We start from the raw sequence: 12,235 nt of genomic DNA, 5'->3' as shown, positions 1-12,235 counted from the left end.
AAGGAGAAAACATCCAGTATGGATGAACTGACCCATGGTTTGCTTGTCTCAGTCCATAATTTTAAGCCAAATGATGGATATGTAGACCCTATGGAGGCGTAGCTTCAGTGAACCAGTTAAAAGTTAATAGACTATACTCTAGATCAAGAAATCCGAAACCAGTTATTGGGTCCAGGTTCCCCCCTCCTGTAACACATGGGGAAATAGGCCCAGAAAGGGAAGGAGCTTGTCTCAAGTCACACAGTAAGTGAGAGGAAGAGCCAGGACCATGAGCAAGGACTCCAGACCCCCAGTCAGTGATAATAACAATATCAACAACAGCATTACTTAATTTTAGCACTTACTATGTGCTAAGCACTGCTTTCGGTGATTTACATGCATTATTTAATTTAGTTGCATATATGTTTTTGGAAATGACTTTGCATAAGGGAATTCCCTGGCAGTCCAGTGGTTAGGACTCTGTGCTTCCATTGCAAGGGGCATCGGTTCGATCCCTGGTCTGGGAGCTAAGAACCCACGTTTAAAAAAAAAAAAAAAAGACTTTGCATAATCTAATTTTAACTTGCCAGTTAAGTACTTTTATTATCCCCATTTTACAGATGAGGAAATGGGAGATCCAAGCCAGTAACTGGCAGAGCTCGAATATGCATGAACGGCTCCATGGCTCCAAAGCACATGACCTTGAATTTACTTGTCAATAAATGTTGAATGACAGCCTCTCTGAGTTGGTAGCTCTGTTGCAAGAACTTTGGTGGAAGAAGAAAAAAGGAAATGGATAAGTAGAGATACATTTAGACCTTAGATGTAGTAAACTAATTCTTTTCTCTGCTATTTCGGGCCCCGGCAGAAAACCAGAGAAGTGTATGGGAAGGAGCCATGGGAATGCGAGGAAGAAGAACTGGCTGAGATCCTGGTGAGCTGGGCAGCAGCGCTGGCCCTGACCGGTTACAAGCGCAGGGTGTACCCCAAGCATGGGCGGGGAGTGTCTCTGCCAAGCATGACCCTTGCCACCCTGCTCTGATCCTTCCAGCGGACTTGGGATAGGGACAGGGCTTGGGTGGGGGGGATAGGAGAGGGACCCAGGAACTCTTCATGTGTCCCAGTCACTTGACTCCATGTTTCACACAGCAAGAACAGCTGCCAGATGCAGAGAAATATGAAATTAATAAATTCCACTTCAGCGACCTGCCCCTGACGGAACTGGAGCTGGTGAAATGTGGAATACAGATGTACTATGAGCTCAGGGTGGTGGATAAATTTCACATTCCTCAGGAGGTGAGGTTGAAACAAACGTTTGATTTCCCTTTTTCTTTTCCCTGTTTCTTTTTTGCTTGCTTTAAAAAAAAACAAAACTCAACCTGTAAACTGCCTTAAAAAGAGTACCCTCAGCTTTTAGGATTTAAAGCATTAGTCACATCGCACAGATGCGTCATTTATCAGACGCATTGGTTCCTCTGAACTGTGGTGTCTCTCAAGGTGAGTATTGAGGCACTGAGTTCTGAAGACTATGGATAAAATGGGATGACAAAAACGGTCCTACAATCAAACAGAGTGGGAAAAGTGGTTTAAATCCATTTAAACAGGACTTTTCCCCCTGCAGGATTCCTTAGGTGTGCTGTGCATCTAGGGGGACGGGGATGGACAAAAAGGTGGGGGTGGAGGATATATCGCGTGCAGAATTTCCCAGGCTTCTTTAATTAAAGCAGCGGTTCTAAATGTGTTGCCCCAAAGCACATCAGCATCACCTGAATAACGGATCAACACAGGCGCATGGGCGCGTGCGCCCCCCCACCCCCCAACACACACACACACACACACACACACACACACACACTCCTAGCTCTAAGGAATCAGAAACTGTTTTCACAAGGCCTCCCCACAGCCCGGAGCGCTTCAGACGTGCACTCAAGTCTGAGAACCACTGATGTAAAGACCCCTTTGATTTTTCTCCCATACAGTTCCTTTAAGCTTCTCCCAGGGCCTTGTTTCATAACCACGTCCACTGTCATAGTACCTAGCACTCTGCAAAGTGCTCTCACAGCCTTATTGCATCTATTGCTAGTTCCCACACGTGGTCCAGGGCGGGGGCTGGAGCATCTGGGGTTCAGCAGGCAGCATCCCCACCACCATCACCCCCAAGCCTTGGCACAATGCTGCTTCCTCACTGATGTGCATGTGTTCGCAGGTTCTGGTGCGGTTCATGTATTCCCTGAGTAAGGGCTACCGCAGGATCACCTACCACAACTGGCGACACGGCTTCAACGTGGGGCAGACCATGTTCTCCTTGCTGGTGGTACAACGGTGGCGGCATCTGGGCGGTGTGGTGGGTGGGACCGCGGGCGGCTGAGAGCTCCCGCCACACTGGGACGACTTCGTGCAGCTCCCCTAGCAGCAGCAGCAGCATTCTTCTACTTACTGCTTTTTTTTAAAAAATGCAAAAAGAGTACATGCTTAGCATAACTGAATTCCAAGAAGAGAGAAGTATATAAAATAAAAAGTAAAAGAAAGCTACATTCTTCTCCCACCCCCAAGCCGGTATTTGGAGAAAACCATGACACAACTCCTTCAAGATTTTCTTCTAAGAAGCATCGAGACATATTTGTTAACACACACACACATACACAAAGTTTATTTTGTTCATAACCAATTAAATATTATTATTCTGTAACATGCTTTTTTCATTTGAAAATATATAAATATATCGATCATATTCTTTAAATATATTTTTATTGTGGTAAAATATACATAACCTAAAATTTACCATTTTAACCATTTTTAGGTGCACAATTCAGTGGCATTAAGTATGTTCACAATATTGGGCAACCATCACCGCTCTCCAACTCTCGAAATTTTCCAACTTCACAAATAGACACCCTGTCCCCATTAAACAACAATATTAACGCAGCTCCCTATTTCCTCTGTCTCCAGGCCCTGGCGACCACCATTCTACTTTTTCAGTCTCTATGAATTTGATTATAGGTATCTCACATGAGTAGAATCACACAGTATTTGTCCTTTTGTGTCTGACTTATTCCACTGAATGTTTTTTTTTTTATTTTTTATTTATTTATTTATTTATTTACATCTTTATTGGAGCATAACTGCCCCACAATGGTGTGTTAGTTCCTGCATCACAACAAAGCGAATCAGCCATACATACACACACGCCCCCATATCTCCACCCTCTTGCGTCTCCCTCCCTCCCACCCTCCCTATGTCACCCCTCTATGTGGTCACAAAGCACCGAGCTGATCTCCCTGTGCTATGCAGCTGCTTCCCACTAGCAATCTATTGTACGTTTGGTAGTATATATATGTCCATGCCTCTCTCTCGCTTTGTCACAGCTTACCCTTCCCCCTCCCCATATCCTCAAGTCCATTCTCTAGTAGGTCTGTGTCTTTATTCCCGTCTTACCCCTAGGTTCTTCATGACATTTTTTTTTCTTAAATTCCATATATATGTGTTAGCATACGGTATTTGTCTTTCTCTTTCTGACTTACTTCACTCTGTATGACAGACTCTAGGTCCATCCACCTCATTACAAATAGCTCAATTTCGTTTCTTTCTATGGTTGAGTAATATTCCACTGTATATATGTGCCACATCTTCTTTATCCATTCATCCAATGATGGACACTTAGGTTGTTTCCATCTCTGGGCTATTGTAAATAGAGCTGCAATGAACATTTTGATACAAGACTCTCTTTGAATTAAGGTTTTCTCAGGGTATATGCCCAGTAGTGGGATTGCTGGGTCATATGGTAGTTCTATTTGTAGTTTTTTAAGGAACCTCCATACTGTTCTCCAAAGTGGCTGTATCAATTCACGTTCCCACCAGAGTACAAGAGTGTTCCCTTTTCTCCACACCCTCTCCAGCATTTATTGTTTCTAGATTTTTTTCATGATGGCCATTCTGACTGGTGTGAGATGATATCTCATTGTAGTTTTGATTAGCATTTCTCTAATGATTAATGATGTTGAGCATTCTTTCATGTGTTTGTTGGAGTCTGTATATCTTCTTTGGAGAAATGTCTATTTAGGTCTTTTGCCCATTTTTGGATTGGGTTGTTTGTTTTTTTGTTATTGAGCTGCATGAGCTGCTTATAAATTTTGGAGATTAATCCTTTGTCAGTTGCTTCATTTGCAAATATTTTCTCCCATTCTGAGGGTTGTCTTTTGGTCTTTTTTATGGTTTCCTTTGCTGTGCAAAAGCTTTGAAGTTTCATTAGGTCCCATTTGTTTATTTTTGTTTTTATTTCCATTTCTCTACGAGGTGGGTAAAAAAGGATCTTGCTGTGATTTATGTCATAGAGTGTTCTGCCTATGTTATCCTCTAAGAGTTTGATAGTGTCTGGCCTTACATTTAGGTCTTTAATCCATTTTGAGCTTATTTTTGTGTATGGTGTTAGGGAGTGATCTAATCTCATACTTTTACATGTACCTGTCCAGTTTTCCCAGCACCACTTATTGAAGAGGCTGTCCTTTCTCCACTGTACATTCCTGCCTCCTTTATCAAAGATAAGGTGACCATATGTGTGTGGGTTTATCTCTGGGCTTTCTATCCTGTTCCATTGATCTATCTTTCTGTTTTTGTGCCAGTACCATACTGTCTTGATTACTGTAGCTTTGTAGTATAGTCTGAAGTCAGGGAGCCTGATTCCTCCAGCTCCATTTTTCGTTCTCAAGATTGCTTTGGCTATTCAGGGTCTTTTGTGTTTCCATACAAATTGTGAAATTTTTTGTTCTAGTTCTGTGAAAAATGCCAGTGGTAGTTTGATAGGGATTGCATTGAATCTGTAGATTGCTTTGGGTAGTAGAGTCATTTTCACAATGTTGATTCTTGCAATCCAAGAACATGGTATATCTCTCCATCTATTTGTATCATCTTTAATTTCTTTCATCAGTGTCTAATAATTTTCGGCATATAGGTCTTTTGTCTCCTTAGGTAGGTTTATTCCTAGATATTTTATTCTTTTTGTTGCAATGGTAAATGAGAGTGTTTTCTTGATTTCACTTTCAGATTTTTCATCATTAGTGTATAGGAATGCCAGAGATTTCTGTGCATTAATTTTGTATCCTGCTACTTTACCAAATTCATTGATTAGCTCTAGTAGTTTTCTGGTAGCATCTTTAGGATTCTCTATGTATAGTATCATGTCATCTGCAAACAGTGACAGCTTTACTTCTTCTTTTCCGATTTGGATTCCTTTTATTTCCTTTTCTTCTCTGATTGCTGTGGCTAAAACTTCCAAAACTATGTTGAATAAGAGCGGTGAGAGTGGGCAACCTTGTCTTGTTCCTGATCTTTTGGAAATGCTTTCAGTTTTTCACCATTGAGGACGATGTTGGCTGTGGGTTTGTCATATATGGCCTTTATTATGTTGAGGAAAGTTCCCTCTATGCCTACTTTCTGCAGGGTTTTTATCATAAATGGGTGTTGAATTTTGTCGAAAGCTTTCTCTGCATCTATTGAGATGATCATATGATTTTTCTCCTTCAGTTTGTTAATATGGTGTATCACATTGATTGATTTGCATATATTGAAGAATCCTTGCACTCCTGGAATAAACCCCACTTGATCATGGTGTATGATCCTTTTAATGTGCTGCTGGATTCTGTTTGCTAGTATTTTGTTGAGGATTTTTGCATCTATGTTCATCAGTGATATTGGCCTGTAGTTTTCTTTCTTTGTGACATCCTTGTCTGGTTTTGGTATCAAGGTGATGGTAGCCTCGTAGAATGAGTTTGGGATATTTATCTGCTATATTTTGGAAGAGTTTGAGAAGGATAGGTGTTAGCTCTTCTCTAAATGTTTGATAGAATTCGCCTATGAAGCCTCCACTGAATGTTTTTAAGGCCTATCCATGATCTGATTTTATGGCTTCAGCGTATTCTGCATTGTTCAAGTAGACCATAATTTCTTTACACAGCTCCCCTATTGTTGGACATGGGGGCTGTTTTTGATCTTTCACTATTACACACAGTGCTACTGTGTCCTTGGATGGACATACCTATGTGTATGTGTCAGTCTTTTTGTCTCAGAGGGTTTGCAGTTTCTATATTTCATTTAAAAGTGTTTTCCCATCCAGGTTATGACACACTTCTCTGTCCTTGCCCAGGCTCCATCCTCGTTCCTTTCCCTTGTGGCCGGAATGGTCAGGGCAGAGTAAGCTCTAGGGCCAGGAGGCAGGAACTCTGGCTAGGCTGTCATTGAGGGTGAAAAACACACCCCTTAGACTTGATTTATTTCTTAGAGTCACAGAGTCAGCATCACCTCCCCAGGGCTCTTTCCACCCTTGACTCCAACAACCTGCACAAACAAGGAGTTAAGTACTTGCAAGACGCTCAGGGAAAAATTCTTCTGGGCTGTGCTTGAATCGGTAGACCAGGCTTGGAAGGTTCGCTTTACCAGTCTGGTCATGTTCAAAAACACTCTAAATCCTAAAACTCGAGGGCTGTCAGTTTCTCAACAATCATCCAGTCTGATGCCCTCCACCTTGAGTGTGCACAATGAGATACTGAGGCCCAGAGGGAGATGCGACCAGCTAAGGTCACTCAGGAGTAAGGTGACGCACCAGCCCCATTTGCCTGGGACTGTCCCAGTTGTAGCACAGAAAGTCCCACATCCCAGAAAACCCCTGAGTCCCAGCAAACATCTGGTCACCCTGGGGCGCCATGGGTCGAGCCAAGACCAGACCTATGTTTCCAAGCTCCAGGCCCTCCCCCTCACACCTGAGTTCTCAGCCCTGCTTCTGACCCCCACAAGAAAGGAGTGAGTGCTATCTCTGACTGCTCTTCCAGACTGGAAAGCTGAAGAAATACTTCACAGACCTGGAGGCCCTGGCCATGGTCACCGCCGCCTTCTGCCATGACATTGACCACAGAGGCACCAACAATCTCTACCAAATGAAGTGAGTCAGTGCTTGCTGGCCCTCCTCTCTGCCTCCTGCTTCCAGGATTGATTACCTAGATCTGAATGGGTCTCAGATAGACTCGCTTGCCAAGGAGAAGTCCCGCAGTCCACAGCTTCCCACTTCTTCCTGCCCTTTGGATCTGGGTAAACTCCTGTGATAGACAGAATAATGACCCTCAAATATGTCCACACCCCAATGCCTGGAGCCTGGGAATATATTGCCTTACATTCAAAAAAAAACTTCATGCATGTGATTAAGTTAAGGATGTTGAAATATAAGGATTATCTTGGGTTATCCAAGTGGGCCCCACATAGTCAGAAGGGTCCTTATAAGAGGGAGGTGGTGGGGATGTCAGAGAGGACAGAAGATGCTACACTGTTGGCTTGGAAGATGGAGGATGGGCCACAAGCCAAGGAATGTAGGTGGCCTCTAGAAGCTAGAAAAGGCAAGGAAACAGATTTTCCGTTACAGCCTCCAGAAGGGAAGCAGCTCTGCAGACCCATTTTAGACTTTGAACTCCAGAGCTGTAAGATAATAAAATTTTATTGTTTTAAGCCATTCAGTTTGTGGTAATGTGTCAGAGCAACAACAGGAAACTAATATATTAAACTTCTTCACTCTTCTCCTTCCCTTCCTACCTGTTGAATTAATTCAAGCCAAGATGTGAGTAACTGAGAATGGTTCATTAATTCACCTTGGGTTTACAATGCTCCTAACACCAGTGTGGTAGGCCCTAGGCTAGGCAAAGGAGGTACCAGGGTGAGCAAACCAGACACAGACCCTGTCCTCACAGAGCTTATATTCTAGATAGTCTCTGAAGCAGAGTCCTTGAACCATGTTCTGGGGGACCCTCGTGACCACCCTGTGGGCTGGGCAGAGCAGGGACAAGTGTGATACCCATATTATAAATGAGGAAACTGAGGCTCTTCCCAGGGCCCACAGCCTGTAAGTCATTAACAAGCCCTAGAACATGCTTCTCTGAGTCTTCTCAGTTCTTTCCTGCTGCTCCAAGGTTAGAGATTGTGTTTACATTTTGCCTCGTGGGAAGCTAAGTACTGATCTCAGTGCTTGGCGCATAAAAAGGGCTCAACAAATATTTATTGAATAAAGACATGAATAAATATATTGCTTGTGGGAATTCAGTGGCTTCCCCTAAGGATCAGGTATGGAGGATCTGGGGCTTTGTGATGTTCAAAGTACGGCCCAGTGCCAATGTCCATGGATTGGCACTGGGCCAATAAGTTTCTAAAAGTGCACGTGGCATTGTGTTTGTGTCTTTTTCTGGGGATAAGGGTCCACACTTCTAGGGAGTGCACGACCTCAAAGAGGCCCAGAGTCAATTGTGGAGAAAACTAAAGCCTGAGGGTCAGGACACCTGCTATCTAGTCCTATTTCCCACTGTCCTAGTGTGTGGCAAATTCCTTCTTATTCCTGAACTTCAACCTCTCTGCCTGCAGAACTAGGAGGTGACAGGAATGGATGATGTTTTTAGCCTTCACCTCAGCCATTTCATACTGATCCTCTCTCTCTCTGTGTCTCTCTCTTTCTCTCTCATTCAGATCCCAGAACCCACTGGCCAAGCTCCATGGGTCCTCCATCTTGGAAAGACACCACTTGGAGTTTGGCAAAACATTGCTGAGAGATGAGGTAGGATGAGGACCCTCTGCACTGGCTTTGTGGCCTGAGAAGGAGCCCCCATCTCACAAGAAGCCTGAGTGTGGCCAGGCATTGGCCTGGGCTGCCTCTCCCATCACCTGGGGCGGCCATCAGTAGTTGAGCAACCTTACTGCCAGCATCACTTCTTATATCTCTCCTATGGTTTTCTCTTTAGAGCTTGAATATCTTTCAAAACCTCAATCGCAGGCAGCATGAGCATGCAATCCACATGATGGACATCGCGATCATTGCTACAGACCTCGCCTTGTATTTCAAGTTGGTGTTTCTTCTTCATTTTAAGAATAACAATGATTAGGGAATTCCCTGGCAATCCAGTTGTTAAGACTGCCATGAGCCCGGGTTCCATCCCTGGTCGGGGAACTAAGATCCCACAAGCCACCCAGCGTGGCCAAAAAAAAGAATAGCAATGATTATAATGATAATGAACACCACAGTTCTAATTGATTTAGTATATGCTCTGTCTCAGGTACCATACTTTTGCTATGGACACATCGACTCTCACTACAGCTCTATGAGTTAGATATTTTTACCCCCATTATACAGATGGGGAAACTGAGATCCAGGGGAAGATTAGCTAAGATCAGATAACAAATCCATGGTAGAGTCTGAGTTAGAACTTAGGTCTTCACTCCCAGGCGTTGGTTCTTTTCACCTTTTTTTTTTTTTTTTTTAATTACGTTGTTTTAATTAGCCTCTGTCTGAAACAGCCAACATTAGAAGGCCAGGGGTTGCCTTATTCTAAGATGTGCTCCTTTAACAATCTGATGTGTTTTGTAGGAAGAGGACAATGTTCCAAAAGATCGTGGACCAGTCTAAGACATATGAGACTCAACAGGAGTGGACGCAGTACATGATGCTGGATCAGACACGGAAGGAAATCGTTATGTGAGTTGAGACAGGGCTCAGACCCTGATCCCCTTAAGCCCGGGGTCATAAGGCAAAATTCTGCACTGACAGGCCTTGCTGCCTTCAAGAGAGCCCTGGGACGCTTTCCATTATGGAGGCCTCTGACATATGAAGCAAAGAAGTTATGCCAAAACAGCATTGCAGAAATTATATGTTTAATCTTTACTCTAACACAAAAATACGAGAAAGTATACTATTGTTTTACTTCTTTGTATACAAAAAGTACACTATTTGAAATATTTCTATCCTAAAATGCAGAATTTTTGTGGTAAAGTGATGTAACTTTAAAGTTTTTGATAAAACATAGAGCATTATGCCAATTATGCTTTGAGTGATAGCTAAATGTCACTCAAAATCTGTAGGCTTAATTTCTTGAGTGTTCTTTTATGCATGGCAATGGCCTGCAAAACAGCTGTGCAATTCACAAATTAGTTCCATGATTTGTGTGATATTTAGTGCTTCGCTGGCATGAGGTCTGGTAATGGGATGCAACTTTAAGTTTTCGGGTGAATGTCTTCTTTTAGTTTCTCTCAGTGTGCTTCCATGATTCACTTCAATTGATGATGGGGTGAGAAGTGTACATCTGAGGCTTTTCTTGAATATGTGGCCCAAGCCAATGGCTCCCCTGGCTCCCCTGTGACAGGTCCTGGGTGTTGATGCCAAAGGAAACAAGTCCTGACCCGGTACCCAAAGAGGTGTTGTTAGTTTATCCCCAGATGCTTCTGTGGAGATGAGGTTTAATTAAGTCACAAATGTTACAAGTCCCTGCAACAGAGAAGGGGCAGCTGCTGGGACAGGCTCAGCGAAGACTAGGCAAGTGGCCAGTCTTTCCCTCAGCTTTGAAGTTGTCCAAGCAGGCCTCCCCAAAGGTCCTCCCATCCTGGGGAGCAGGGTGACCTGCACCACTGAACAAGGAGGCACACGCTGGCTACAGCTCCCGGGCAGACCAGGAGCTGCCCTGCTGGACATTTCAAAATGGTGCTGCAGAAGAACTGAATGACTGGAAAGAACACCAAGTTCTTGGACAGGGGGTCTTACTATTACAAAAGCCGTCTATTCTCCCTATTTAGTTATTCATTTAAAGTGATTCCAAGGAAAATATCGATTTTATTTTGGGGAGAATTAGGAAGCCAATTCCAAAATCCTTATGAGAAATAAGTATGCAAAACGAGCCAGAAAATTCTGAAAGAGAAAGGAAATAATAGGGACCAGCAGAACTGAAGGCAGTTCAGTCCTAGGCATGAGAAGGACAGGTCAATGAACAGACTCAAAAGACAATGCCTATGCTAAAAGTGGATTTTCTGCCAGTGGAGAACGGGATAATTTCATAAATGGTGTTGGGACAATGAGGTGGTCTGATTGTTTTTTTCCAAGACCAGCAAGCAATTCTTCAGTTCTCAGTGAGCACTGACTGCTTGTCCTACAAATTTCACTCAATTCTCACACTATCAACCCGGAGATAGTGTCAGACCCCACTTACTAAGGGCTCAGCCCCACGAGACTGGCTTCCTTTCAGACACCAATGGCAAGTCCATGTTGCCTGTGCTTCTGACTGACTAGCTATAAATTGGATGCTCCCATGACCACCTCCTTGGGTTCGATTAATTTGTTAGAGTGGGTCACAGAACTCAGAGAAATGTTTACTTACATTACCAGTTTATTATAAAGGTTATTATAAAGAATACAGAAGAACAGCCAAACAGGTACATAGGGTAAGGCCAGAAGGGCCCTGAAAGCAGGGGCTTCCATCCCCATGGAACTGGGGTGTATTCACCAACCCTGAAGCTTATTAAATCTCATTGTTCAAGAGTTTTTATAAAACTTAATCTGCAGCTCCTCCCAACCCTTTCCAAGAGGCCAGCAGGTGGGGGTGAAAGTTCCATCCCTCTATTCACTTGGTCTTTCTGGTGACCAGCCCTACCCGAACCCACCTAGGGACCCTATCCTAAGTTGCCCTATATCACCTCATTAGCGTAAATCCAAAGGGGGGCTTCTTGGGAAGGATAAGACACTCCTATCACTCAGGAAATTTCAAGAGTTTTAGGAGCTCTGTGTGAGGAACCAGGGACAAAAACCAAATATATTTCATATTCTACCACAGAGGTAAATCCCTATTTCACTCTTATAGCAAATAAATTCTAGATGGATCAAGGATTTTAAAATAATGAGAAAACAAACTAAAAATATGGAGAGAGGAAGAAAGCACGGGAGAATTAAAAAGAGTAAGCTTTTCTAAGTGTGACATAAAATTCAAGACATGAATAGATCGATAAATTTGACTACATAAAAATTAGAGATTTCTGCACAACACACACAAGAACACATAGCTAAAGTCAGAATGCAAATGATACACTGGGGGAAAATATGTGCAACACTTCTGACAGAAAAAGAGCTAATTTCCTTAGTAGTGTTAATACAATTCAAGAAAAAGCCTAATCCCACAGAAAAAAGAGCAAATGGCATGAATAGATATAACCCAGAAAAGGAATTACAGTGGGATGTAAACATATGAATAGATGATGACCTTACCCATAGTGAGAGAAATGCAAAATAGAAGTACCTCGAGATATAATTGTTCATCCCTCTTACTGGCAAAGATTAAATGTTTGCTAACACATGGTGTTGGGCAGAGTGAGGGGCAACAGGCAATCCTATTCACTGTGGTGGGAATGTAAATAGGTGCAGGTTTTTGGTGTGTGTGTGTGTGTGTGTGTGTGTGTGTGTGTGTGTGTGTGTGTG

At 43.1% G+C, this 12,235-nt stretch overlaps 1 protein-coding gene across 2 annotated transcripts in view; it reads left to right on the top strand.

Annotated features, from left to right (window-relative positions):
- The window catches only part of PDE6A (phosphodiesterase 6A), a 69,488-nt gene that overhangs the window by 41,288 nt on the left and 15,965 nt on the right, over positions 1-12,235 (top strand). For both annotated transcript variants that reach the window (XM_029217480.1, XM_029217481.1), the window contains 7 exons: positions 848-913; positions 1,129-1,275; positions 2,186-2,293; positions 6,801-6,910; positions 8,473-8,560; positions 8,745-8,845; positions 9,368-9,475. In XM_029217480.1, coding sequence (XP_029073313.1) covers positions 848-913; positions 1,129-1,275; positions 2,186-2,293; positions 6,801-6,910; positions 8,473-8,560; positions 8,745-8,845; positions 9,368-9,475 — 728 coding nt within the window. The remainder of the gene's footprint in view (positions 1-847; positions 914-1,128; positions 1,276-2,185; positions 2,294-6,800; positions 6,911-8,472; positions 8,561-8,744; positions 8,846-9,367; positions 9,476-12,235) is intronic.

This window comes from Monodon monoceros, unplaced genomic scaffold (genome assembly GCF_005190385.1).
Source record: "Monodon monoceros isolate NGI ecotype Baffin Bay Population unplaced genomic scaffold, NGI_Narwhal_1 Super_Scaffold_12, whole genome shotgun sequence".
NCBI classification, from domain to species: domain Eukaryota; kingdom Metazoa; phylum Chordata; class Mammalia; order Artiodactyla; family Monodontidae; genus Monodon; species Monodon monoceros.
Note: the sequence above shows the minus strand (reverse complement) of the source record. Positions and strands in the feature narration are given on the sequence as shown.